The 27896-nt window shown below is 44.0% G+C and overlaps 1 protein-coding gene across 1 annotated transcript; it reads right to left on the reverse strand.

Annotated features, from left to right (window-relative positions):
• Positions 1-1151: 1151 nt before the first annotated feature.
• Positions 1152-27892, reverse strand: LOC136648812 (uridine-cytidine kinase 2-like). The gene is made up of 7 exons (XM_066625061.1): positions 27794-27892; positions 11199-11358; positions 9941-10037; positions 6991-7133; positions 4982-5079; positions 4073-4121; positions 1152-1371 (listed from the first exon to the last, which is right to left on the reverse strand). The coding sequence occupies exons 1-7, from the start codon at positions 27890-27892 to the stop codon at positions 1232-1234; spliced, it is 786 nt and encodes a 261-aa protein (XP_066481158.1). The 3' UTR covers positions 1152-1231.
• Positions 27893-27896: the final 4 nt, after the last annotated feature.

The following is a 27896-nucleotide window of genomic DNA, read 5'->3' on the forward strand; positions in this document are numbered from 1 at the left end:
GGCAGAAGGGGAGCAAAAGGCAAGTAGCAAGAGGCCTACTGAGCCTACACTTGCCAACAAACCCCCTTGCTCTTCCAAAGCACCTTCCCTTCTCAAGCTCTCTTCTGCTAGATTACAGTTTATTGAATAAAGGATGGAACCCTGACAAGGACATTGTCTTAAGAGGGCCACACACACACACCCTGTGAGAGAGAGACCGTTGTACTCTGCTAAAACCTCTACAGTATGTATAATCATAAACCCTGCAGTGAGAATCACAATACATCCCTTTGCCCCAACTCTGGTACACAGCAGTGGTTGCACCACACGCTATCCTGGGGCCCAGAAGTGTTCTGTATCAGCCCTACTCACAATCTCCCCAGGTCTAAATGGCATATGTCCCGATCCCTCCTGCACACAACTATGATGGAAACGGAATGTTTCCTACCTGAATAAAAATTCAGAAGACTTGATCCAGGCGCATCAACAGGATGCTGACTTCGGGACACAGGCAGGAAATGTATGATCATACTAGCCATTAACAGGGACTGCAGGTTTAAGATCAAGCAGCACTCTGGAATCTTTCAGTCTTGACCCCATCACATCAATGTTGGCTGACAGATTGCAAAACTTCAATTCTGGTATTGAAGCCAACTCCAGAATTGCAGAGGGGAAAAAAGAGGGAGGAGAGGTCTTCTCAGCCCACAAGGTGAGATTTCAGATCATCAGATGCACCTCCTCTCTTACACCCACCATACCTGCTCTTTTCCAGAACTCATCATCAGAGTCAAAACAAACCCGCATTTCTAATAAGTAGAGGACAAGTGTTTTTCTAACCCCTGCCCTCATTGCTGTACGCTTCAAGCATTAATACAAACCTAAGATTCAGATGCCATTTGAAACTAAAGGCACCCATTTGGTACAAAGTTCAGGTTGAGTTCTCCCCCATCGCCTGCATACATCATGAATCCCTCAGTAACAGCACAATCTCACAACCAAGAGTGTAATGCTATCTTGCCACTGCATAAAATTTAGAAATTGCCTGCACCCTTAATAAAGGGATTTATTCTGCCCTGGTGAAGTCTGGAGCATTTCCATTTCAGACAGGCAAGGATCATCTGTACTGACCCACCAATCTCTCCAGCTGACAGAAGGTCAAGGCCGGTGGCAGGTTCTTGAATATAGGGCAAGCGCCAAGACAGTGCAGTACATAAGAGGGACAACAGTGCAGGGCCTCCCTGCAACCCTTTGGTCAGTGTGGTCGGCTGCTTGATTCTGAACACCGTCTTTGGCGAGGAGGGGTGTAGCCATTCAGGTACCCATTGGGTTGGCGCTTGCCAAGACCTCCATTCAGGATGTCCTGGATGTGCTGCACAATCAGATTGATGGCCACTGGGTAGAAGAAAGAAAGGCGAGGTTAAGATAGTCCAGACAGAATAAAAAGTGTGACAGTTAAATCTTGTTATGTCATACGAGACAAAATATACCCCTTAAGTGCCTTGACTTCTCTCCCTCCACATTTCTCTCTCCAAAATTCTCCATCTCTCTCCAAACACATGGTAGCTTTGCACCACACTACCATTCTTCTTGACCCTATCTGAATCCCTCCCAGTCTTCCTTTATTCATTCTGGTAGATCTTTTCCAGCTACTGAGAGCTCTGCACCTCCATAAAAGTAACTTTTAGAATGAGAGATACTGAAAATAACGGTTGCTTAAAGTCAAATCCACCAATCTGAAAACTTTTCTTTCCAACAACAGATATGTGGAGCTGGTTGTGCTTCGTTAGCAGTGAGGCAAAAGACATTTAGCACACTCCAAGGGCAGATATTCTCCAGACCTGAGACTTTTTGCACCCTTACCCCAATCAGGGCAGTGTTTTCAAAGCTCCAGAAAGCCCAATCTCTGTTGTCCCCATATAAGCTCTAACAACATCTGTACAAACCAAGCACAAGTCTTGTTACTAGGATGGCCAGCTGGAAACAGGAAAATGTGATGACATATTAACATACTGGACCTTCAAGGCTCTAACTGAAGAGTAACAACTAAACTGCTCTAATTCTGCCCATCTGGTGTTTCTGGGCCAACTAGCCCCTGAAGGCCCCAACAGAAGAACAGACTTCAGTCTTAAGGGGGCATGCTCTCCCAGCAGAGTCCAATTCTCCTGCACTTTATTAAGCTTAATGAAGTGGCATTTGCTTTCAGAGCTTGAGAGGAGGGAGGTAAAGCAGGCAAGGTGATAAAGTTGCTGAGCAGAATGTTTGCTTTGAATAGTCAACAAAAAATGCCAAAGAGGTGACATTAAACAACTTCAAATTTTGCACTTTGCATTTTTCACCAAGTCAAGATACCACATTACTATTGCCAGCCCCTCTCTATAAAAGGGTCTGGGGACATTATTAGCTCAGAATACTCTGCACAGAGAGTCTCTCTTGCTAGGTATTCTTTTTGGACAATTATTATTATTATTATTATTATTATTTTATTAATTTGTACCCCGCCTTTTTGCCCAACGGGCACACAAGGCGGCTAACAAACAATTTAAAAATACAACATGAAAAACAGTTAAAAACAATTTACAATGATTAAAAAGCTAAAAACAAAACAAAACAAACCTCGTGGATTTTCATATAAAAAGCAAGAACGCCAGCCAGCCTGTCAACAATTAAAAGCTTTTTGAAATAAAAAGGTCTTCAGTCCACGCCGAAACATTAGCAACGAGGGAGCAGTTCTCAGTTCTAAGGGGAGGGTATTCCACAGTTCGGGGGCCACCACTGAGAAGGCCCTCTTCCTGGCCGCCACCCCTCTCACATCTCTTAGTGGCGGCACAGTCAAAAGGGCCCCCCCAGAAGATCTAAGAGCACGGGCCGGATTGTAGGGAAGGAGGCGGTCCCTCAAATACCCCGGACCCGAGCCGTAAAGGGCTTTAAAAGTCAAAACTAGCACCTTGAATTGGGCCCGGAACAGAACCGGCAACCAGTGTAGCCGCCGGAACAACGGCTCAACAGAGTCAAACCGACGTGCCCCGGCAACCACACGAGCAGCCACGTTCTGTACTAGTTGTAATTTCCGGACCGTCTTCAAAGGCAGCCCCATGTAGAGCACATTGCAATAATCTAATCTAGATGTCACTAGGGCATGGGTTACTGTGGCCAGGTCCGCGCAGCTCAGGTATGGTCGCAGCTGGCGAATCAGCCGAAGCTGAGCAAGGGCTCCCCTGGCCACCGCCGCCACCTGGGACTCCAGGAGCAGCTGTGGATCCAGGAGAACCCCCAAGCTGCGGACCTGCTCCTTCAGAGGGAGTGCAACCCCATTCAGAGCAGGACGATAGTCCAGCACCCGAGCTGTGGATTTCCGAACCAAGAGCACCTCTGTCTTATCCGGATTTAATTTCAGCTTGTTCGCCCACATCCAGTCCCTAACCGCCTCCAGACAGCGATCCAGGACCCCAACCGCCTCCTCAGAATCAGGGGGAAAGGAGAGATAAAGCTGGGTGTCATCAGCGTACTGGTGGCAACCCACTCCAAACCCCCGGATGACCTCTCCCAGCGGCTTCATGTAGATGTTAAAAAGTATGGGGGATAAGATGGAACCCTGCAGCACCCCAAACCTCAGAGGTCGGGGTGCCGAACAGGCATCCCCCAGCACCACCTTCTGGGATCTGTCAGCCAGGAAGGAGTGGAACCACTTCAAAACAGTGCCTCCAAGCCCCAACCTGGCCAGCCGGCCCAGAAGGACACCATGGTCGATGGTGTTGAATGCCGCCGAGAGGTCCAGCAGGACTAACAGGGTTGCACTCCCCCTGTCCATCCCCCGGCGAAGGTCATCCACCAAGGCGACCAAGGCAGTCTCCGTCCCGAACCCCGGCCTGAAGCCAGATTGGAATGGGTCCAGATAATCAGTTTCCTCCAGTACCCTCTGAAGCTGGGACGCCACCACCCGCTCAATCACCTTGCCCAGGAATGGGATATTCGAGACCGGCCGAAATGCACTCATTTCGAGACCGGACAATGCACTCATTCCCTGAATAGTCAAGACTGAAATGCAAAGATATCTGGATCATCCAACTCTCCACCCACTTTGATTCCTACTCACCAAGATTATCCACTCCCCTTGGGATAATCACATCAGCATGCTTCTTGGTCTGCCAAGAAAAAAAACACACGTTACAATGAGTTGAAAATGGGACCCACGGACGCTTTTTTGACAGAGGTGCCTGTGCATTTTTCTTCCTAGTACTGCTGGTTGACAAACAATTCAAAGATGAAGATCCCTTTCCTTGCTCTCCACCCCTCCTACCAGAATTGATATCACTCAGCAAGGAGCCTGAAGAACTGTCCCTTCCTTCACCATCAGTAACCACAAAATTTTGACAGCTGTTGCAGGATCTTTTGAGGAAGTTCTGCAGAAACAGCCCCAGGGATCTGCAACAGTGGGTGCATTCATCCAAGCCTGCCATCCCGGACTGAGAGTTATAGATAAAAATTTGTGAGTAAATGCAATAACTGCCAAAGACTTGAAAGATATTCTCAGTAAGGCATTCAGTTATCAAGGCCCAGCTGAAAGGAAGCACAGAATTTGGAAGGTTTCCTAAAGTACTGACAGGCAACTTCTACAATGATACAACTCAGGGGTTTCCCTCCATTATTTGGTTTTCACATGTTTATACCACCCTTTCTCCAAATGGGGTACATAGTTCCTCTCCTACTTCTGTCCTCACAACCCTGTGATGAATGTGAGCTGATAGTGGCTGGCCCAAAGTCACCCAGGAAGCTTCATGATGTGCCAATGTAGCGGTCATCAGAGTTTACTTCAGTGGGTGTCCAAAACATCTTCATTTTCAACAAATCCGCCCCCCCCATTATTCAGAACTGATGTTTCACAGGTAAAACCACATACCACTTTAGTTGAGAACAAGGAGCACCAGCCAAATCTCCCTCCCTTTCTGAGGCCTGCAGCCATCCCCAAACCCAAGGTGGATGCAGGATCATTTCCTTTACTCACAGGCAAACAGAATTCTTCAAATGCTGGCTTGACAAAGGTAATATATTGAGATAAGATCTGCTCGAGATCTCTGCCTCTCTCACTGATGTCTCTGAGGACTAAAGCAGGAAAAAAATAAGAAATAGGTGAGTGGCAGAGCTGTGCTCACAGGCTGCCCAGTCAAGCAGATTATGGAGTCTTCTTCTTGACTTCTTGGAAACAGCAATTCTCTACTCACAGTGAGGAAGATAAAACAAAACCTGAACACAGGAATGATTTGTTTTGAAAGTCAGTAGGAACAGGGATGACTGCTTGGTGAAAAAATACCACATTCTGGCGATGCTGCATCACAACAAAAGTGGCTGGGAAGTGACTTAAGAAGCTGAGACTTCTGCTTCCAGCAAAGATTATCTGTTCAGTCCAAGTCCTCCTGGCACCTGAGGCTGATATGCCAAATGCTGTATGCCCTTACCTGGTGATGCATCAGCCTTTGTTCCTCCCACTCCCTAGACTGAAAAGGGAAGAAAGAAATTGAGCAGAAGAGGAAGCATGAAGGAGAAGAAAGCACAAGAGCACTGGAGACATTCTAGCTCACCCTCTTCCACTATCTTCCTCAACCTTTTTCAATCCTGGGAGTGGGAGAAGCAGTGGAGGCAAGTAGGTAGAGGCAAATAGGTGCCCTCTGCCAATCTGCTGCCTGAGGCAACTACGTCCGCCAGTATCATGGATGGGCTGGCCCCCACCATTAATCTCCCCCTCCTGGTTTTCTCTTTTTAGTACCAGGATCCACCTTTTTAACACACTGTATTGGGACAGAGCCATTTAAAAAAATCGTTTTTACGATGGGGGGACACACACAGCTTTCTGGAGCATTTGTTGAGCTCCACGTTCATCAGATTGTGACCATTCTGGCCACATTGTGTTCCCCTTGGCCTGCTCTTTGAAATGGACCAAGGCACATTTGCCTACTCACAAGTAAACACACATATGCTGCTTTATTTTGGTTTCTATAGGGCTCAATACCTTTTCCTTGACAGCTATCATCTTGTCAGTTTCGTGACCCACCAAAAATCTGGTCACAACCCACTGGGGGGCCCCAACCCACAGTTTGGGAACCACACTGAATCTAGTGTAATGAAATGTTGCAAATTAGGTTATATAGATTATAAAATCTGTAATTTGATTAACAGATCTGATTACACGGTATGTGATAAATCAATTAGATCCTATTTTTTCCAGTGGAACTCAATACATACAAGAGAGCTCCTGGAAGAGCTTCCATCTAGCCACTGACCAGACGAACCCTGCTTCAGCAAGGTACCTTCATCATGCAGATCTTAAAGGCACACCTGAGGAAACAAGTAACTGGAAGTTTCCTCCTCCGAATACAATAGTTTTTTTGTTTTTTGTTTTCCCCAGTGGGTGGATTCAGGTTGCAATTTATAAAAGGGGGATTCCTCCTCTGGTGGCCTCAATCCACAACTGTGGGATGGGGGAGCATGGCCAACTGTGAAATAAGAGACTTTGAAAGAAAAATATGAAAAAGAAAAATATGCAGAATCACAGAACTTTCACACATTTGGTCCCAAATATTGATGAAGTCTGTCCAGTTTAAGGAGTAGTTAGTCTCCTTTGCCATGTGAACTGCTGCCATGAACAAAGAAAACAAAGCTCTAGGAGGCTAGGTACAGCCCTCCTTTAGAGACCAGTTACACTAGCAATGTGTTTACAGGAATGCTGGAAGCTGATCAGCTCAACTTCTTCACTTGGTAGAGCTAGTCCCACTGCTTGCTCTGAATATGAAAAAGTAATTGCATAAGGGATTCTGGTGCCAATAGCAAAAGCCAACCCTCTCCACAGCGCTAAAAGGGTACAAATCAAAGCCATGACACATAATGAATCAGGCTGCACTGATTCTGCGGACACACTCACAATAACCCAATACATCACGAGACTTATCTATACATATGCTCAGAACATACTAAGTCATCTGTGCACATGCAATGAGGAGGGGACATCCCCCAAATTACCTCTGCGGGAGAGTCGGGTGTCTGCATCTGTGTCTACAAAGAGTTTCATCCGGAACAGGTCCCGAACCTCTTGGTTGTAGAAAGCCAAGATTCCCTCAAATAGCACCACATCAGCAGGGTACACAGTTACAGTCTCTTCTTTGCTATTAACATATGAAAGAAGTATTCTTAGTGGAATACATACATTTAAACATTTATGAGAATCACTCAAATTCTGATGCAAACTTTAAACCTGACAAGGATATTCTCACTGTGGTATGGTTCTTGAAAACAAAATCCACTTGAGAATCTAGGATGATGCCTGCATCTTAAATCTTTACTGCGAAGACAAACTCTCTAGTCATACCAAACATCTTACTAACTGTAGCGGTGTCAGTTTTTGATGCATTATTTTTAGAAAGAGCGAGTGAAAGACTGTGTGAGAGTGAGTGAGAAAGACTGACGGAGAATTCAATTGCTGGCCCTGAAGTATAATGTCTAGTTAATGAACAGGATACTATTATGGAAATCAGATATTTAAAGAATACTATTTGTTACCATGAGCAGAGCAAGCAGACCCACTGAGCATTCCCAGACAATGTTTGCAAGTTCACCACCATAACCGTGGACATGGGCCACCCTTTCATAGATGAATCAAACCTGGTGCTAGGCACCATGATCATGCTGATCACGAATAAACACATTTCTCACACAACACTATCAAAGCAGGGAAAAGTGTAAGTAATTCAGAACGGCACTAGACAATGAAGATGGAAGTTCCTTCTAGCCTATCAAGAAGAACAAATGTCTTTCTTCAAACACCAGCTAGCTGCACAGCAGAGGACAATGAAGGAATAACCTTTATTCTCCATCTCCTGCAAAAACAAATTGGATTTGCAAGAATTTTGCAAGCACGAAATGTTGTCGACCCCTGTATTTCTCAGTGACGGTGGGAAAATTCACAGGTATGAGAACTGGTCAAAATCATTGAAGATGCAGTGACCATGTCACAGAATAAGCCCACCAGCAGATGGTGTTATCATAGATGAGCAAGCATGGTAAATACTCAACACTGGACTGTAGCAAAAACTTTTGAAGAATATGCAAAGGATGTTGTCCTCCCTGCCTTGGAGGCATATTGTGTCAAATACAACAGACGTGGTATTGTATTTGATTTGTACCAACAGTCCAGCCTGAAGGCTGAATTTACACATTAGTGGGGTAGTGAGGTGAGGGTACAGGAGCCAGCAAAATTCCCAATGACTGGAGAAGCTTCCTAAAAGATTCTAACAATGAGATCGAACTTTTCTAATTCCTGCAAACCAGACAGCTGCAATAAGCAATGCTGCAATCCTTATTGTAACAAAGGGAGAAAATACCTTAAGCAACTAACAGCAGAATCCAAACCCGCTCCCTGCCTGAGCCAGCACAAGTCCCTTGTGCCGGCTCCTGAGTGTTGCAAATGTGCCATAAAGCACATTTGCTGTTACATGGGAGGAGATAGGAGGGTAGCCTTGCTGTGCTGGAACAGGATAAGTTTGTGCCGGCCCAGGCAGGCCAGCACAGGGGCAGGAGAGGGCAGCGGGAGGGAGGAATGGAGGTTAGGAGGGATATTTTTGGGCAGGAGGAGGGCAGACTGAACCTGGGGGGGTGGTGGGACCGGCCGTGGCAGCATAGACCAGATTCTAACCCCTTTTCCTTGGCCTGACTGGCATTACACAGGCCACTTCGATTTGCACTAGCAAAATTGCAGATACAGATCTAGGTAGCTTCATAGGGCTGCCTGAGGTTTCCTAGGTTAAGGGAAATGAAATCCCCTTACTATGTGTTTTGCCCAAGCCTACATCTACCTCGCACTGGATACAGTACAGGCTTACTGGCTTGCCTGTTTTACTGCAAATTAGGCTTGAGCCCTAAGACATCTCCTTAAATAAACTTGGGTCCTTATACATGTGAAATAAGCCAATACATACAGATTTGAACGTGGCAGATATGCAGCAATTAAGGAATGCAAGGCACCGCTAGGGAAAGGACACAGGTTCAGCATTGTAATCATTGCTAAATCTGCCTTATCCCTGAAAGAACTTCATTTTCAGATTACATGGCTTTCCTTTAAGTAATGGTGCAAACTAACAATGGAGCCCGGTGCCTGACATTGCTACAGCAATTGGATGTGAGAAAGTAGAGTGCTACCCTTCCGCTTTCAGTGGTTGCAATGTTGTCTCTTAATGCTGTGCCAAAAGGAAGAATGTGATGATGGTGAATATGGAATGTGTGCATTGAGAGCATCAATTCGCATATACCTGCCAAACTCAGTAAGAACCCAGCAATAATTTAAATGAAGACCTCAGTTTCTTGGAATAGCTTGTAGTAATGATACATGACTGATCCGGTACAGCACACAGTGATTCCCAACATTTAGAAGCCCATGGAGGCAACTGAGGCAAATATTGGAATACTCATGGATCACATGCAACCCTCCACCCCATCCCTCCAAACCTCCACAAAAATACAATTAGATTTGTAGTAATTAGGGAAGATTAGATTTATTATTTCTAGAAGAGATTTGTGGGTTGCTGCTTTTGTTGCCAGCTGCAGCGGGTCCATTCTTCACCCTATCTGGTGGTCTGTGGGGAAGCATCTCCCATGTGGTGCTGGGAGAGCCGGAGGGCCAGATAAAGAGCTTCCACAGCATGCATCCAGCCTATGGACCTTATGTTTGACACCCTTGATCTATCCAATCTGGCAGTTGACCCCAGTCTGCCTTGATTCTGTCTGCTGTCTTTGGGCCATCTCCCTGCAGTACAATTGCACTTTCCTAGATGTTACCCGACTTGAAGTCAGGCCAAAGTCTGACAGACAGAGACCCTATGGCAATGGCTCAATGACAATTTTGACTAAGGAGAAGCAGATGCAGGGAAATAGCATCACATCCAAAGCACAGAGTAAAGCTGAGAATATACACACTTACCGAGAATGGGAAACAAAGTCATAAACAGGTATCTGAACTGTTTTCCCCTCCGTGATCTCCCTGAGTGTTTTAACTATCAGCTCATTGTCAAAGGCATCTGTAGAGAGAATAAGAGACAAAATGTTAAATGGACTTGGGTCTCGGTATGGGGTAGGCCTCCTTAACGAGGCAGCGGCAGCATCCTAGTACATGTCTTCCTTATACAAGTCTGAACGTTATACTATATATCTTATATCCTATATCAGCCTTTTGCTACTGTGCTCTTGCACAGCTCCTACTTCATTCAATGGGGCTTGCAGAGAACTTCCTTGTAGATTGAGAAATTTTGAGTGTGGATACAAAACATGGGGTCTTTTTGGTTGTGGCACCTCTAATATAGAATGCACTACCTAGGAAGGCCTACCTTGCTTCTGCATTGCTTATAGTTTTCACTGCATAGTGAAGGCATGGTTTTGTAGGAAATGCTTCTGGGGAGATGATTATTTTTATTATTACCAAGCACTATTGCTATTTTTTCCCTGCTGCCAGGGTCAACTCTCTAACACGCCCCAGTGAAGCCACAGCTGGGGGCCTTGGCAGCGGCATGGAAATTAAAGAGCTACCAGCTTTGTCACACCAATGCCCTCCTCCTTTCTGCTCCCTGCCATTTAAAAAGGTAGGGAAAGTGGAGGAGAGAGGAAGAGAAACTGCACCAAGTCTCTCCACTTTCTCCTTCTCTGCCTTTTCAGGTACAGGAAAGGATAGCGGCAGGAGGAAGAGGAAAGGGGAGGTAAGCTGAGGGTAGGGTCCCCATGAGGCAGCAAACCAGGGGTTAGTGGGAGCAGAGTAAAAAAATCTGCACGGCACACTGCACATGCCAGGGTAGGTGGATGACATCAAGTCTTTGTCTTAGGCACCAGCATAGCTTGGGCTTGGCTTGCCTGGTACTTCGGGTTTTTGTGGAATGTGTTTTTAAGTTGTTTTAATTTTTTTCCTGATACTTCATGGTCTTGTTTTAATGTATTTTTGTTAGCTGTGAATCATATCTATGTTTCCCATTATGACATCCTTAATGGCACCATAATTCGACAGCCAGGGTAGCTACTTCATCTCTAATCAGCCCCCAAATTTCCATCTTGAGCAGGACATATTATTACACAGTATCAGTTTGACATCCCAGTCTCCCAAGATTGCCTTTGAGGCTGAAGACTTGATCCCTATTGCTATGCAGGGATGGTTTTGCCTCTCCATTCCCATCCTAGTCTCTATGGCAAGTCACCTGGATGGTCAAAGTTGAACTGGCCCTTGAGGGCTTTGGCTTTTTGCTCTGCGGTGAATACTCGGTAGAAGCTGTCCTGGCTGAGGATCACAACCTGTTTCTGACGATGGTCTACTTCGTTCTGTCCCAGCAGCTGGACAATTTTGGCACAAACAGAGGACTGCAGAAGATTCGAAGAAGAGAAAGTGAGCAGAGACTCAGAACTGGCAGAAAATAAATTTGAACTGGTCTGAAGGACTGCAAGGGCAAAAAATGCATTCCTCCAGTTGCACAGAACCCACTTCATCTGCCCCTGGTCATGGGACAGGGATCTCCCTGCATATATAATAATGCAACATCAGCCTGAAATATAAAATATGGTCCAGTGGAGTAGCAAAAATACAAGTGACTAGCTGGTCTAGCAGGGACATATCAAGGGCCCAACCATGGCATACTTTTTTGTTATTGTCAACGATAAGCCCCCAGCTGAAGATCTTGTTAACCAGCAGTTACTGAAACCGTTTCCAGTCATTTTTATCTTCTCCTGCTCCTTTAAGAGCTGTTTCAGTTTCCCATAGGGTAGAAAAGGAAGATGGTTCTGGCTCTGGGAGTGTCTGGAGGTCAGACACTCCCTCCAGTTTCTCAGCATCATTCCCTCCAGCTTCTCCCAGAGCTTTGCTTTGCTGCATCCCTCCCCACCCTGAGACCAGTCTGCCATGCTTTCAAGTTTATACATGGCCTTTTGCTTGATACAACTATATCTGGGTGCTGGAGGGCATAACAGAGTCAAGAAGGCTCCAGTGCTGTATGGGTTCAGTTGAAGGGCCTACCAGGCTAGAGTTAAAGGCCCTTTCTTATAGTCCAGAGGCTATTGGAAGGAAGATCTCCTAAGATGTGCACCCAGAAAAACCAGAAAGCACAGTGATAGTTTGAAATAAAATGCTAAGAAACGAGAATGGTGGGGCTGACTTTCAGTGGCTCTTTCAGCACAAAGTTCAAGCCCCTACTTACAACCAATGGTGTGATATTATAAACCCTTTCTCCTCACAGGTGGAATAGTCCTACTCAGATAGCTTACTCTAGATTATAGTAGGGGTCTCCAAACTTTTCACTGCAAGAGCCACATTGTACATTTTATACATTTTTGCATATTAAAAAAAAATCAGTTTTATATAGGGTGTAGGCAAGTGATGCATGGCACATTGTCTCTGCCTGATCTGTTGTGGAAACCTAGTTTGTTGTGAATTTTTAGACAGGTGGAAAAATGACACTATTTCCTCACCACTACTGTTTTACAGCATTGTTGAAAGTCAATATGCAAAAGCCCAATTTGTTTTATTTGCAGAGGTGAGGTTAACATTTAATAATTATGGTTTGAGGATCTTAAAACATATGGCTCAAGTGATTGAAAGTGAGGGTTAGCCAGGCTGACACCACTCTGGCCATATGGAAAGGAGTGCAGCAGACCAAACTGCACGTTAAGTGTCCAACTGCGAGGTTGAGAAAACTGGTTAAGTTGCTGTGAGGTTAAGTTGCTGCGGGGGCCACATCCGGTGGATTGAATGTGGCCCTCGGGTTGTAGCTTGGAGTCCCCTGGATTACAGCATTATGAGTTTTTTTAGCTGGAGAGGATTATGTGATGCAAAATTCCAGATCTCCTGGCCAGGAGGATTAACAGCAGGAAAGTCACTCAGCATCCTTGCTATAAAAAATGGCTTAATCCAAATGATATAAGACAGCAACACACTGAATATAGAGCAGGGCCTAAACTGGTGAGCTTGTCTCTGCATAGGCAGCCAAGACTGCAATCTTTTGAGAATGCAATCACTCACAAGACAAAATGTACTACTCTCAGGTTTTATTAGTGATACAGTACAATCCTATGCATGTCAACCCAAAAGTCCCATTGCATTCAATGAGACCTACTCCCATTAAAGTGTGTATAGGATTGCAGCCTTAGGCTGCATTCCTACACACACCCGAGAGTATATTCTCTTGAAAACAATTCAACTTACATCTGAACAGACATGCATAGGTACAAGTGGTAAGTGAATTAAAAAATGCAGATGGTGAGAACATAGCATTAGCCATACAGAGCCAAACTACGCATTTAATACAACGTGCAGTGTGGCCCTCAGTTCTGGAGTACAAGTGGTATGCCTGCGCACTGCATAGCAACACAGATGTTTATATTTTAAGCACAGAATCTGAAAGAGAGGTGCAAATGTTCAAGAGGGATTTCATCTAGTTCAGTGTTTCTCAGACTGTGGGTCGGGACCCACTAGGTGGGTCGCAAGCCAATTTCAGGTGGGTGTCCATTCATTTCAGTATTTTATATTTAATTTATTAGACTTGATGCTACCATGATATGTGACTGCATTTGGGAAAATGTTACGGATCTGTATTTTTAACAGGCCAATATGTATATGCTTTTAACGGTGATAGATAATGGGGCTCACTCCTGGATAAGTGTGGGTAGGATCGCAGCCTAGAACTGTCAAAAATTTTCCTGTGATTATGTCACTTCTGGTCATGACATCACTTCTGGTGGGTCCTGACAGATTCTCATTCTAAAAAGTGGGTCCCGGTGCTAAAACTTTGAAAACCACTCATCTAGTTGCATTTGAGGGTGAGATAACAAAGCAAGGCCCACTTCATCTGCTTGGCTAAAACCAATGTCATTCAACTCCTCCTGAACAGTCTCCCTTATTTCACCCAACACTTTACATAAGTGTTGGTACCCAAATATGTTTTGTTTTCCTCCCTTTTACCTCTTTAGATTGTAAACCACCATGAATACATCAGCAGAAAGAGGGTAAATAATTGTAACACATGTCATCTTACAACCAAAACTACAAGTAAACGTTTCACTCAGTCAGTAGTACTACCATGTACCACATAAAAATGCTCCCTCCACCTGCCTAGTTTACATCTGTGACTGGTATACAGTATTTTCACTCTCCTCCCTCGTTAACTCTCCGCCTTTATCAGCCTGGGAGTGGTTACTACCTATCAGTATTGACTTTCCTGCTGTGAAAAGCACATAAACAGACAGACTTGTGCCCCTTCCTGCTTTTTCTTCCTAGACCTCTTCTTCACTTGCAACCTTTTGTTCCTACCAATCAACAGAGTTACCATTAAGTTTACAAAGAAGACTAACACAAAATGGGCCTCATCTGCCCTACAATTCTTAGGCCAGATATTCCCACCCAGTTAAAGTAGCAAACATTTTTTGTTCAGAATTTCCTGACATTTTGAATGACAGCACAGCAGCCACAGCCTGGAAAATACTGATGACTTTTTTGTTTAGTTACCCTGACAGACCACTGTGCTGGTGCTAATCTACAGTTTTCAAAGAGGTTATAAAAATACTAGCATAGTTTACGAGATGTAGTTAACATTTTATTAAGGGACAGGGTGCAAGGTTCTTGGAATTCACAATCCCAAAAATTGTTTTCCCACACCTATATTATCCTCACTGTTTGTCAAGTGAAACTGAGTCTCCTCCAGAGCCAAAGCAATCTAAAAATGAGTGAAAAAAGAACAGCTGTTGAAGCACATAGATCACAACAACACAAAAGCAGTAACAAGAGACACCTCCCCCATAATATACAACATTGCACAACCATTCAAGAGGGTTAGTTCAAAGAGCCATTTCACTATGAGAGGACTCGGCATCACCATGATTAAAAAGTGTTCCTATGTAACTATTTCAATTAACAACAATAATTGCAACCTATCATATCTTTTAAAAAATGCTACCAAGGTACTGTGTTACTTACTCATGATGGGGCAATGGGAAGTGGAACTTCTGCTCCTACAGCTTTTCTGGCAATGGTTTTCTTGGTATAAATGGGCACTTCATTCTCACTCAGTGCAGTACAGACTCCAGTTGACGGCACGGAGTAAGAGAGTAAGCTCACCCACCCACCCTCTCCTTGCCTAGTCTAAGCAGTTCCCTCCAAATCACCTCAACAGGAAAAACAACATAATGCTCAAAGGAAAGAAAGACCCAGAACCAGGCCTTAGTCTTTTTTTTTTTGCCTCACAGGGTGACAAAGTGGTATGGTCTTTAAGTCAAGCACAGCTAGCACAAAGCAGCTACACTGCTGAAGCTTACAAGTGAAGGGGTTAATTTTTCCCTATCAGTTCACTATCTGTTTCTCAGGGTACTGTCATTTCTTAGACCTTCAAATCAATGATATTATATGAAAACGCTTGCGAAGTGGCCACCTGGTCAAGAAAACACACATCTGCTAGGGTTTACCGTTGGGCATTGGGTGCTTTGAGAAGTTCTGAATTTGTTTTATTGACTTGTACAATCCACCATGAAAAACTATTTTAAGTCCCATCAATAAAACCTGTAGCTCAGAGGGGTTACCCGAAAGTTGCAATGCATGGGGCACTTTCACAAGACTATTTTTCACATATGTCTAATGTGGAAAAAATAACCTTCTGTCAACTTTTCCACCTCCTGAATTATTATATTTGGCTCTAAGACAGCTCTTTCTCTGCTCACCCCAAACCCTCACACAGAGCTGCACATGCACAGAAAGCAATCCACCTTGCATACAAATTAATGTAAGGATGGTTGAACTGAACCCTTACATGTCAGGAGGTGCAATCATGCCCCAAATAGTTCCTCCCTCCCAAGAGATTGCCAACCCTGTGCAGCCAGCTCTTGTCCTCTCTTATACAGTAATCTTCAAAAGACAATGACACCAGTGGCCACGTTCAGTCAATACAGGTGCAGTGACATGTAGTCACTAACTCATTGCTTCCTCATTCGGATAGAAAGATGCTAATCCTTCCTCTTCCAGTCTGCATGCAAGCACCAGATTCTTTTCCAGGCGGCTATCCAGATTATACTGTGCTGGAATGATAGGCAGTTTAAGAGTAACAAAAGAATCAGACCAAGTCTTTTTTCCAGCAGCACATATATAGGGAGTAAGCAAAAGGAAAAAGGAGCATTTGATCTTAAACCTACAGGCAGCACTACATCTTCTTAATTTGTATATGGTGCCTAGTATAGCATTAGATGCAGTGTTCATGATAATCCTCAGTGAAGAGCCTACACACATTTCTTCCTATTCACAGTCATTGCAGTCACTGTAAAACTTACTGAGAAAGGCCACAATCTTCCTAACGTTAGCAACTGGATGTTGTAACTAGCATCAGTTTACTGCTTTTGTTATATTGGGCTTTAACTCTGTCACTCAGTGACTTTGGGATGAAAAGCAACATCTGCCTTGTCATCTGTAAGAGTAACAGCAGCTGCTGCATTCCTGAGAGTTTTCCTTCCTCAGAGGAGATTCTCTTCTCCCTCACTCCATTTTCCCCACCCCAAAGAGGGATGTAAACTGCTCATTCCCAACACAAAAAACATAGCCAAACAGACGAACAAAGCCAAAATGAGTTTTCACATAAACATGAAAGTAAACAATTGTGTTCAAATTTCAATTTTAAAATGAACCCTGAGGATTTAAAAAAATAATTTAAGAACATAGTACTGAGAAGTTTTAACTCCACTGCCAAATTTAATAATTTTACATCTTATTTTTTCTAAAAACTCTAAAGGAATTATCATCTACAACTGAGTGAGAGATGAACAATTCAAAATTCAGCACTGACTTGCAAATTAAGAGAATTTAGCCCCTTTCTCATTCAGTTCTGCTCTACGGTATTAGAGGCCATCACATTTCTGGCCTGAAACCAATTTTACCTCAATCGCTCTCATCCTGTCTCAATCAACTCAGTATTGTAACACAGTACTGTCCAGATCAAGTTTGTTGATACTCCAAAGTTTCCTTTGGTGACCCCCAATGCTCCTGCATGTCCAAAATGTGCCTAGGGAAAACTTTTTCTTCCTCCTATTTTTTTTATGACCCCGGGGTCATTGTTTTTCTGGCCTGAACCCCATTTTTCCACAATGGCCCTCATCCTCTCCAAATCAACTCTGTTGATGCTCCAGAGTTTCCTTGGGTGACAAGCACTGCTTCTGCATGTCCAAAGTTTTCCAAGGGAAAATTTTAATTTTCAAACAATTTTTTTGATGACTCCGGGGACATCGTTTTTCTGGCCTGAACCCCATTTTTTCACAATCACCCTCATCCTTTCCCAATCAACTCTGTTAATGCTCCAGAGTTTCCTCGGGTGACCAGCAGTGCACCTGCATACCTAAAATGTGGCTAGGGAAATTTTTTTATTTCGACCTATTTTTTCGATGACCCCGGGGTGATCGTTTTTCTGGCTGGAACCACATTTCTTCACAATCGCCCTCATCCTCTCCCAATCAACTCTATTGAGGCTCCAGAGTTTCCTTGGGTGACCAGCACTTCTCCTGCATGTCCAAAATTTGCCAATTTTTTCAATTTTTTTGATTCAGGTCATCATTTTTCCTGACCTGAACCCCATTTATTCACAATCGCCCTCATCCTCTCCCAATCAACTCTGTTGATGCTCCAGAGTTTCCTAGGGTGACCAGCATTGCTCCTGCATGTACAAAATCTGCCTAGGGAAAATTTGTTTTTTGATCTACTTTTTCGATGACCATCGTTTTTCTGGTCTGAACCCCAATTTCATCGGGATGGTCATCGTTTTTCTGGCCTGAACCCCAATTTTCCACAATCGCCCTCATCCTATCTCAATTAAATCTGTTTATGCTCCAGAGTTTCCTTGGGTGACCAGCATTACTCCTGTACGTCCAAAATTTGCCTAGGGAAAATTTTATATTTCGATCTATTTTTACCCTAGGTTCATAGTTTTTCTGGCTGGAACCGCATTTCTTCACAATTGCCCTCATCCTCTCCCAATCAACTCTATTGATGCTATAGAGTTTCCTCGGGGAAACCAGCACTGCTCCTGCATGCCTGAAGTATGGCTAGGGAAAATTATTTATCTTGACCTATTTTTTCAACGACCCTGGGGTCATCGTTTTTCTGACCTGAACACCACTTTTCACAATCGCCCTCATCATCTCTCAATCAACTCTGTTGATGCTCCAGAGTTTCCTTGGGTGACCAGCAGTGCTCCTGCACATCCAAAATTTGCCTAGGGAAAATTTAATATTTCAACCTAATTTTTCGATGACCCCAGGGTCATCGTTTCTCTGACCTGAACACCAATTTTCACAATCACCCTCATCCTCTCCCAATCAACTCTGTTGATGCTCCAGAGTTTCCTTGGGGGACCAGCACTGCTCCTGCATGTCCAAAATCTGCCTAGAGAATATTTTATATTTCCACCTATTTTTTCGATGACCCCGGGGTCATTGTTTTTCTGACCTGAACACCAAATTTCACAATCGCCCTCATCCTCTCCCAGTCAACTCTGTTGATGCTGCAGAGTTTCCTTGGGTGACTAGCACTGCTCCTGCATGCCTAAACTGTGGCTAGGGAAAATTTTTTATTTTGACCTATATTTTTGATGACCCCGGGGTCATCATTTTTCTGGCCTGAGCACCACTTTTCCACAATCGCCCTCATCCTCTCCCAATTAACTCTGTTGATGCTCCAGAGTTTCCTTGGGTGACCGGCAGCGCACCTGCATGTCAAAAAGCTGCCTAGGGAAAATTTTATATTTTGAACTTTTTTTTTTATGTCTCCGGGGTCATCGTTTCTCTGGCCTGAACCCCATTTTTTCACAATCTCACTCGTCCTCTCCCAATCAACTCTGTTGATGCTCCAGAGTTTCCTTGGGGGACCAGCACTTCTCCTGCATGTCCAAAATCTGCCCAGTGAAAATTTTATTTTTCAAACTATTTTATTGATAACTCCAGGGTCATTGTTTTTCTGGCAACAACCCCATTTTTTAACAATCGCCCTCATCCAATCCCAATCAACTCTGTTGATGCTCCAGAGTTTCCTTGGGTGACCCGCATTGCTCTTGCATGTCAAAAATGTGCCATGAGAAAAAAAAAAATTTTTTTTGACTTATTTTTTTGGTGACCCGGGGTCATCTTTTTCTGGCCTTAAACCCATTTTTCCACAATTGCCCTCATCCTGTCCCAATCAACTCTGCAGATCCTCCAGAGTATCCTTGGGTGATGCAGTGGTCCTGCATGTGCATAATGTGCCTCAGGAAAATTTTATTGTTCAACCTTTTCAACATTGTAGTTGTACTACACACCCAAGTGCAATGACAACTTCAACCCATGTTACACTCCAGCTGTAGCTATGCTATTGGCTATTCCTGTTTTTAGCTTCACAGTACAGTACAGATGTCACACACAAGAATAAGGATTCAATCTATATTGGTCCACAAAGAAGTAATACAGTAGTATAAAGACTGAGTGCTTCTGACCACGTGCAGGATGCCTTTCTCAAAACACCGGGTAACCAAAAACAAGTTCCACACTTCTCAGTTTGTAGGTGAGGGCTAACAAGCAAGGAGGACAGGTTCTTTTGAGGACAGGGTGCTCTGACAAAAAAATTAATCACTTCAACCCAGGATGGTTGAGATTATCTAGGAATTGACAGAAAATGGTCCTTGTTTTTCTGTGAATAAAAAGGGATTGTTCCCCATTTCCCTAAGGTAGCTGCTGTTACTGAAGTGTCAGGTGCCTCAGATTAAAACTGTCTCTCTTGGAATGCCATCACCTTCAAAGGTAAATAGCCCCTTCCCCAGACATAACATACTAGTAATATTGCTGGGAAAGCTAAAGAAAGTTGTACCTACACAATAGGGGTTCCTATAAGAATACGCAGAAGAATAGACTACAGAATAATCCAGGAGACTTCTACGGCTTGACTGCCCTGATAACAAAGATCAGAATTCAAGTTCTGTGCAAGTTCATGTGCACCTAGGAAATGCACTCTGTGGTCAAAATAAACTATATGATGATATACTTGTGCTAAATTCTAATCTTTGCATAAACGTGCTGAATCTGGAATTTAGACTTTGCAAGAATGTGGAATTTAGACTTTGCAAGATATGGCAAAAGTGATGGGTGTATAGATTGACTGTGACAAAAAGAGGTAGGCAGATTAGATTTCATGTCACAGCAATATCTAGGCCAGATCATACCACACACCAAGTTGTGTTGCGAGCAGATGCCACCAAGTTCCATGACAAAAAGCCACGAGGGACAGGCAGGTAGCTATGTAGGCCTTATGCTGATCAGTAAGCAAGACTGGAAGAAATAAATAAATAAATAAACTGCAAGTTCTAAATGTCATCATCAATTTGGGGGATAAGAGAGGAGAACAGCATCAGCATTTAAGAAGCCAGTGCTGCAGAATTTGCATTGAAAGTTCATATTCATAGAGAATAGCAAATTTCAAGGAGCACAGGTGATCTGAAGCCAGTTTTAAAGACTGCCCAGAAACTCATCATTCTGAAGCCATGTAAACAGTGCCTGAAAGGGCTTCAGGCTGGAGCTTTGGAATTTTAGAATCTAGCCTTCACTATCGCATTAAAAATTTGACATTTTTGAAATGAAACAAATTCTCTGCAAACAGATGTCAAGCCTCCCTATAGAATTCAGCACATAAAATTTATACACATGCAGTAGAGCAGTGGTAAAAATGGGAGTGATGACATTTGAACTAGAGACCAGATCAGCTGCCCTCATGCAAAACCACTGTCGTCGTCCTCCGCATTTGATATGGGGATAATAATTAACCTTGAAGGGCTGTTCCAAGGCATGATGAAGTGTTTTAAACACTTGAAATTTGCTAGATTAATGCTAACTAACAGAATCACTATAATTACTGTACTATATTACACAAACAGACTTTTATTTCCCCACAAGAGTCTGATAATGTGATCCCTTTACTTACCGATACCCACCCTACTGTATCTTACCCTGCCAATTTATTACCTTGCTCTTGATAATAAAATAGAACAGCAACTCAATTTACCACAAAATCGTTCCATAAAAGAGACACCCAGGAAGCCACTAATAACAACAACAACAACAACAACAGGTATTTATATACCGCCTTTCTTGGTCTTTATTCAAGACTTTATTCAAGGCGGTTTACATAGGCAGGCTTTATCTAAATCCCTTATTAAATAGGGATTTTTACAATTGAAAGAGGGTTCTTTCTTTCAAGAACCACTACATTCAGGTGTTTCATTCTGATGTGGCTTCACATTCTGGCCTCCATCCTCCCACGCTCAGAGCAGATGGAATAGCTCAGCTTCAGCTTGTCAGCTGCTTGAAGGTCGCACGGTGCCAGTGGCCTCAAACTGGCGACCTTGTGGATGTTATCTTCAGGCAGACGGAGGCTCTACCCTCTAGACCAAACCTCCTGCCCAAACAAAAACTAATGTTTTGTTAACAAAACAATGTTTTGTTAAGAAGAGGTTTCCCCCCCTACACACACACACACACACACACACATTCAAACAACTGGGGGCTTGTTCTGATTTCAAAAGTCACTAAGTTGAGGGGGGAAAGGCTGCACAGAGATTCTGTTCCCAACACACAGCATGTTAATCTCCCACTTAAAAGCAAGAGACAACTGTGAAGATGGGGGAGGAAGCCGAAGATGCCACCACTTCCCCCATTGGCTCCATTATTTTCCACTTGAGCAAGGTGAGAGAGCCTCAGAAAGGAGAAAAAAAACAAAACAAGATGCCAAGAGAGTCTATGTTCCTTATATAGACTCCTGTTAGGCCGAGTGTTTGAAGGTCTAGCTTCCAATTCCCACCATTTGTAAGACAACAGTGATAGAGCTGTGCTAGGCAGAATACGCTCTCCTAGCTTATTCCTCTGCAAAAATGGAAAGGATCACTCCTATCAATAATAATATTTTGTTGACATAGGGAGCCAAAAGATAAGTCTATTTCCTTAACAGAGAACCATCTTAGTTTTTTTAGTGCAATTGACATTACTTCCTTGTATTCAAGCTGCCTTGCATTGGAGAATGCAGTTACAGCGGGTAGGGTACAGCAGTTAGTAAGAAGCAAGCCTATTGTCATTAACTCGATTCAGCTATTAATTGGGAAAGATGTAATTCCAAAACATATGAAAGTCACTATTCTAACCTTAACTTTTCCTTTGATAAATATGCACCACAACTTTAGACAGATGTTACCATGACTGTTGCTATATTAAGAGCTCAGTAAATACTTTTAAAACCCACAAAAACACCCTCAAATTTTCCAGAAGCTCAGGAAATGGTGATTTACACGTGTTTACCATCTATGCTGCATTGGCTCCCAACCTCCAAACCACTACATAACATAAACATAACATAAACCATAATATAAGAAGAATCTTATGTTTGGATACAACCAAAGTCAACCATTCTGCTCCTCTCAGTGGCCAACCTGAAGCTTCCAGGAACAGGAAACCCACAAACAGGGCATGAAAAGTCCTCACCTGCTATCACTTCCCCCCCAGCAACTGGTATTCAGAGGCATTGCTGGCCCAACTGTGAGGCAGGGCGATGCGGATTGCACCAGCAGAAGATTGTGAAGCATCTGAGGGGGTTGCGGATTTGAGGTGTTTCACCCAGGCATGTCCCTGCCTCCTTCCAGCCCACCATTGCAAACTACAACGATCTGCTTCCCACTTGCCCAAACGAGAAACAGATTCTCCTCCTCCTCCCCCCCTTGTTGCTTGTGCAGTTTCCTAAAGCCAAAAAGGCAAGATTTCTGACTTTATTTACAGGAACAGTGCAAACAAAGACACTCCTTCTTTCACCCTTTAAATAAAACGGAGACTTGCACTCTTTTCTTTAAATAAAACGGTCATTTCTTTAAATAAAACGGAGACTTGCACTCCTGGGCTTGACAAAACTGCACAAGAAGCATGGTAAAGAGCTTTTTTTTTTTTCTTTTCCAAAGGGCTGTGGCAGAGGCAGCAGCCATGGCATCGAAGTCATCGGCGCGCCAGGTCATGCTGCCCCATGATCCGCTTCCTGCAACAGAGGTGTTATGTCTCTGAAGCAGGGACACTACACAGCCAACATGACTAACAAGAGCTTGCAAGCAGTTGCCAAGAAGCAATTTGTATTGTCATTATTCCCCAGAACATCATCTCGCACCTCTCTTTGGGACAGTTCTGCAGATTCCCTCCCTGAAAGTCGGCTGAAGCACAGGGATCTGCCCTACATCTTCACAGTGAAGACTGACGCAAGGAGTCCCTGTAATCATCCTAACCTCTTCCAGCATGCGCCTCCTTTGTTGCACGGCCAAACTTCTCAACGGTTTCCCGCTTCTGAAGTATTTTCAAAAAATACTTTTATCAGGGCTTTTTTGCTTTGTTTTTAACAATATGCTCCTCACAGTTCCTTTTCTTTTTTTCTTGCTTTATCATTAACTTGCACTTGTTTTGCCAGTTTGTGCTCTTTTTTGTGCTTGTTTGGGCAAAACTTCCATTTTCTAAGAAAGCCTTCTGGCTTTTTATAGCTTACTTAACTCTGCTCCTTTTTTGGGATTTGGATGCACATTTCCACATATGTACTATACATTCAATGAGCGCTTCTATTATTGCACCAAACCATTTTGGAGTTTTGACTCTCCAAACTTTTCCTTTTAAATCTTTATTTTTTCAAATCCAATTGAATTTACAAGAGGAAATGTTGGGGCTCTCCAGGCATTTCCTACTGACATAAATGCTGAATTTGAAAGCATTGTTGCCAGTTAATTCAACAGTACTTACGTATCACACCAGGTCTTGAGTGTCACTTAATCTTATGTCCAGGGTCACCTTAGGTTTGTGAGGGGAGACCCCTCTGATTGTTTCTATGACCATCTGGCTTTAAGGCACAGTCATTTGGGCTATCTAGAATGTTGTCTTTTTGTTGCCAGCCAAAAACATGCACTTACTCAGTGAATGTGAACAGGTCTGACTCCTTTTCACCTAAGGCAGGGGTGTCCAAAGTTTCTGGCAGGAGGGTCACATCATCTCTCTGACACTGTGTCAGGGGCCGGGGGAAAAAAGAATTAATTTACATTTAAAATTTGAATAAATTTACCTAAGTTTACATAAATGAATATATTAAAGATGAACTTATATGAATGAAGGAAGGTCTTGCAATAACTCAAGGCCTATAAAAGGCCTTGCACAAAGCAAGGCCAGCCTTTCCTTCACTGCCACTGCTGCATCACAGATGTGAAAGAGCAAGCAGTGGAGGGAGCTCTCATCCCACAGCTCACATGAGAGGTCAAACAGTCGCCCTCACACTGAGAGAAGTTGTGTTGGACCAGTGCATGCTTCAACAAATCTCCAGAGGGCCAGAGGCTCATTGGAGACTGGGGACTCCCTGAGGGCCGGGATTTTTCTTAAATAGATCAGCAACTGCTTGGGAGTGTTAGGAGGGGTCTTCTTCAACAATTTTTTAAACTTATAATTATTATAAACTTTTTGTTTAATTTGATTCAATTTTATCATATGTGGGTGTTAAAAATTTTTCCTGTTTGATGATGTCACTTCTGGCCACAACATCATTTGCAGTGGGTCCCAAGAGACTGTCATTCTAAAAAGCGGGTCTTGGTTCAAAAAGTTTGAGAAGCATTGGGCTAGAACATCCCTGACACACAACTTCTCCATCCTCTTCTTTTTTTAATTCAGGTAGTGAGAGGAAAGGAGAAGAGGAAAAGAGCAGATGGATGAACATGGGTACCCCCTGCTAATCTGCTGCCTGAAGTGACGGGCCTCAGTCAGCCTCATGGATAGGTTGACCCTGAATGAGAAGGTAATTGAAATGACCCATTACTACAATACTTTACATTTTGCATGCCTCCCTGATTTCTTTCTCCACCTCAAGATCACCCTCAGTGTTTTGGTCAGACGAGCAATAGTGTGTCTCTGGTACTAAATTACTTTTGGAAATTCATGTTACTACCCACAGTGATTCTGCGGAAGAGTCTGCTCAAGTTTCCTAAATTATTGAACTCTATGCCCTCTTTGACATTAAGAGCTACACCACACGAATAATACCCCTTCTTGTCCTTTTTACAGTCTGTACCCAGCAATAATCATGTGGAACTTGTTCTAGCCACTCAACTAAATTTCTGTTATGCTCACTATATCTGTATCGTCTGACACACCAGATCCCCTTTTTGGCTCAGAAACTTCTAGCAATAGCATATACAGCTGTACACTTGGCACAAAGCACACACTTGCAGAGGACACAAAACTACAATCCATCATAAAGGAGGTCAGTGCAATAGGAAGCTAGTAGCCCAGAATTTAAACTAGGGTCCAACTTGCTGCTTTACCACGAGCATCAAGCAAGTCTTGGAAAAGCAAGCAGGCAGCAGGAAGGCTAGAGAGCAAATATGTCCTTGCAGATCGATCACAAAGTCTCCAATCAATCTTTTCATTACGGACATAAATTTTGTAAGCACAACCTCAGGCACGTAGGATCCCAAGCAAATATTGACTGTATTAGAGAAGGAAATTGAACTGATCTAGGCATTTCAACTGCCCAGTTGTTGCAGTACCATACCCAGAAATAGCAATGAAACATGGTACGGAGCTCTCAGGACAAAATGAGGCCCATGACCTTCTCTCCACCTCTGCTTTCCATAGATAAAGCAGCATAGCAAGGCCCTTTTGTGAAGCATCATTCATATTGGAGCTTCCCAGGGCAGTCTGGTCTTTTGTTTTTCTCTGTAACAGACCACTCAAGGACAGACTTTTGTCTGGCAGAAGGGTGGCAAACTCAGCATCATACTGAACCTGGCTCAAGTTGCTAGTTGCAACATGTCAGTGCAGCCCAGCCACAAGGCCAACTGAACCACTCAGTTCAGGTAGACGGCTGGAGGAGATAGCAAGACTGTGGGGGATGCCCATTTGCAGGCTCCCTGATTCATCACCTACCTGGCAACTCTACCAGTTGTCTCATCCTCTTCTTGCGCTCTCTCCTTGAAGCATGCAAGAGGTGGATGGAGAAGAGCTTACTGTACTTTCTCCTCCTCTAGCTTTTCTGACTGTTATTCTGAGAGCGCTCAAGAAAATAACCAGAGCTTCCATCTCCTCTTCTCTTTTCCACCCCCAGGACCCTCCATGCTGGCTACTTCACAAAAAGTGGCAGCTAGGAAATACACCAGCAGGGGGAGAGAAGCTGCATATTAGTGGCAGTGGTGAACTGGTGCCAAAGTGTACATTGATGGTGAGACTGGATATGTGCCATTTCAGGTGTGTCTCAGCTTGGACTGCCCCTGCAGTGTGTTGTGCTTACCTTGCTCCTCTTGCTACAAGACTAGTGGTTAGTTACTGGGAAAGAGGTGCTTAAACCTTCCTGAAAGCCCTATCTACTACCCTAGAAGCCCACCACTTCAAACTCAAAAGTATGGCGGTGGGCTTTGTTTCTCTGGTTAAGAGAGAATGAAAGGAACTCATGAATATGCTCAGAGACACTTTCTCTATACACAGGTTCCAACTGACAAACATCCCAAACCTAAGATACAGTATTTAATTTTGAAAAATGAGAAATACTGTGGGTCGCATGGCACACAAGAAAAGCCTTCAGCCATGAAAAGCCCATACACCAAGTTACAAATATCTGGGATATAGACTGTGGTTTCTTAGTTGCAAAGGAGGAACATTGTACCTGTTCTTACATTACTCTTCCAAATTGTACCATATCCCATTCCAGGCACTGAAAAGGCTGGGAAAATTGAGCAAAGGCACTAAAGACACATTCTGGGGGTTCTCGGCAAACACAGAGGGCAAGCACACAAACCTAAGAAGAATGGAAGAAAGGAGGAAAGACACAACTGCCTTCTTCTTGACCCTCCTTCCCAGCCTACCACCAACAGTGGCACCCTGGGGAACCTCTGGCCTGCCTTGCCCATCATCCACCACCACTTCTGTTGGACAGCTGCAATGGCTTGCCAGACAGCAAATGCACCAGGCACTGCTGGCCTGGCATCCACGCAGTCATGCAGCCCCATTCTCCTCAACAGTCTGTCGCAGATGCAGTGCTCCTTGGCCCAAGAGGTGACACACCAGCCAGGACTGCAGCCTGCAGTCATAGCCTCTGGATGAGGAATCATCAGCATATTCTGAGCTCTCCTCATTCTTGTGGTGATGGAAATGGAAGGTAAGCCTAGTAATAAGCGCTGGGGGCCAGCAGGCACCACTATGCCAACACACACCACAAGTAGCTGCTGACACATCTGGCAACTGAAAAGCAAGTCCCAAAACTAAAAGAGGGTGGGGTGGGGGTGAAGCTCAGCCTTAGACCTGTTTTTCCAACAGATGACCTGCTCATCCCCAGGGCTATCCAGCAATTGAGAGGTTCAAGTGGCATGTTCTTGACACCCACTACAATCCTATCCACAACTTCCTGGGAGTAAGCTCCATAGGGGACTTACTTCTGAGTAGACAAGCTTAGGCTTGGGCTCTGAGGTTACAATCCTATCCACACTTTGCTGGGAGTAAGTGCCATAGACTATAATGGGACTTACTTCCGAGTAGACAGGCACAGGATTGGGCTCTGAAGTTACACTCCTATCCACACTTTCCTGGGAGTAAGCGCCATAGACTATAATGGGACTGACTTTCGAGTAGACAGGCATAGGATTGGGCTCTGAGGTTACAATCCTATCCACGCTTTCCTGGGAGTAAGCTCCATAGACTCTAACGGGCCTTACTTCCGAGTAGACAGGCACAGGCTACTTTGGCCATGCTCTGCTCGGCCACATGGACTCACCTTGCCGCTCGCCGTTCCGCCGCTCACCCCGATGAGGAAAGGCTTCTGGGCGCCGGACTGGCCGTGTCCCTGCAGCTTCTGCTCGCTGTCCCCAGCCATGCTC

This window comes from Tiliqua scincoides, chromosome 4, assembly GCF_035046505.1.
Source record: "Tiliqua scincoides isolate rTilSci1 chromosome 4, rTilSci1.hap2, whole genome shotgun sequence".
Classification (NCBI taxonomy): Eukaryota; Metazoa; Chordata; class Lepidosauria; order Squamata; family Scincidae; genus Tiliqua; species Tiliqua scincoides.

Coding starts and splice junctions, on each gene's coding strand:
- LOC136648812 (XM_066625061.1), bottom strand. CDS start 27,892: ATGGCTGGGGACAGCGAGCAGAAGCTGCAGGGACACGGCCAGTCCGGC. Junction 11,359..27,793: donor GCGGAACGGCGAGCGGCAAG/GTGAGTCCATGT, acceptor AATCTTCTGCAG/TCCTCTGTTTGTGCCAAAAT. Junction 5,080..6,990: donor CACCCGACTCTCCCGCAGAG/GTAATTTGGGGG, acceptor TTCCTGCTTTAG/TCCTCAGAGACATCAGTGAG.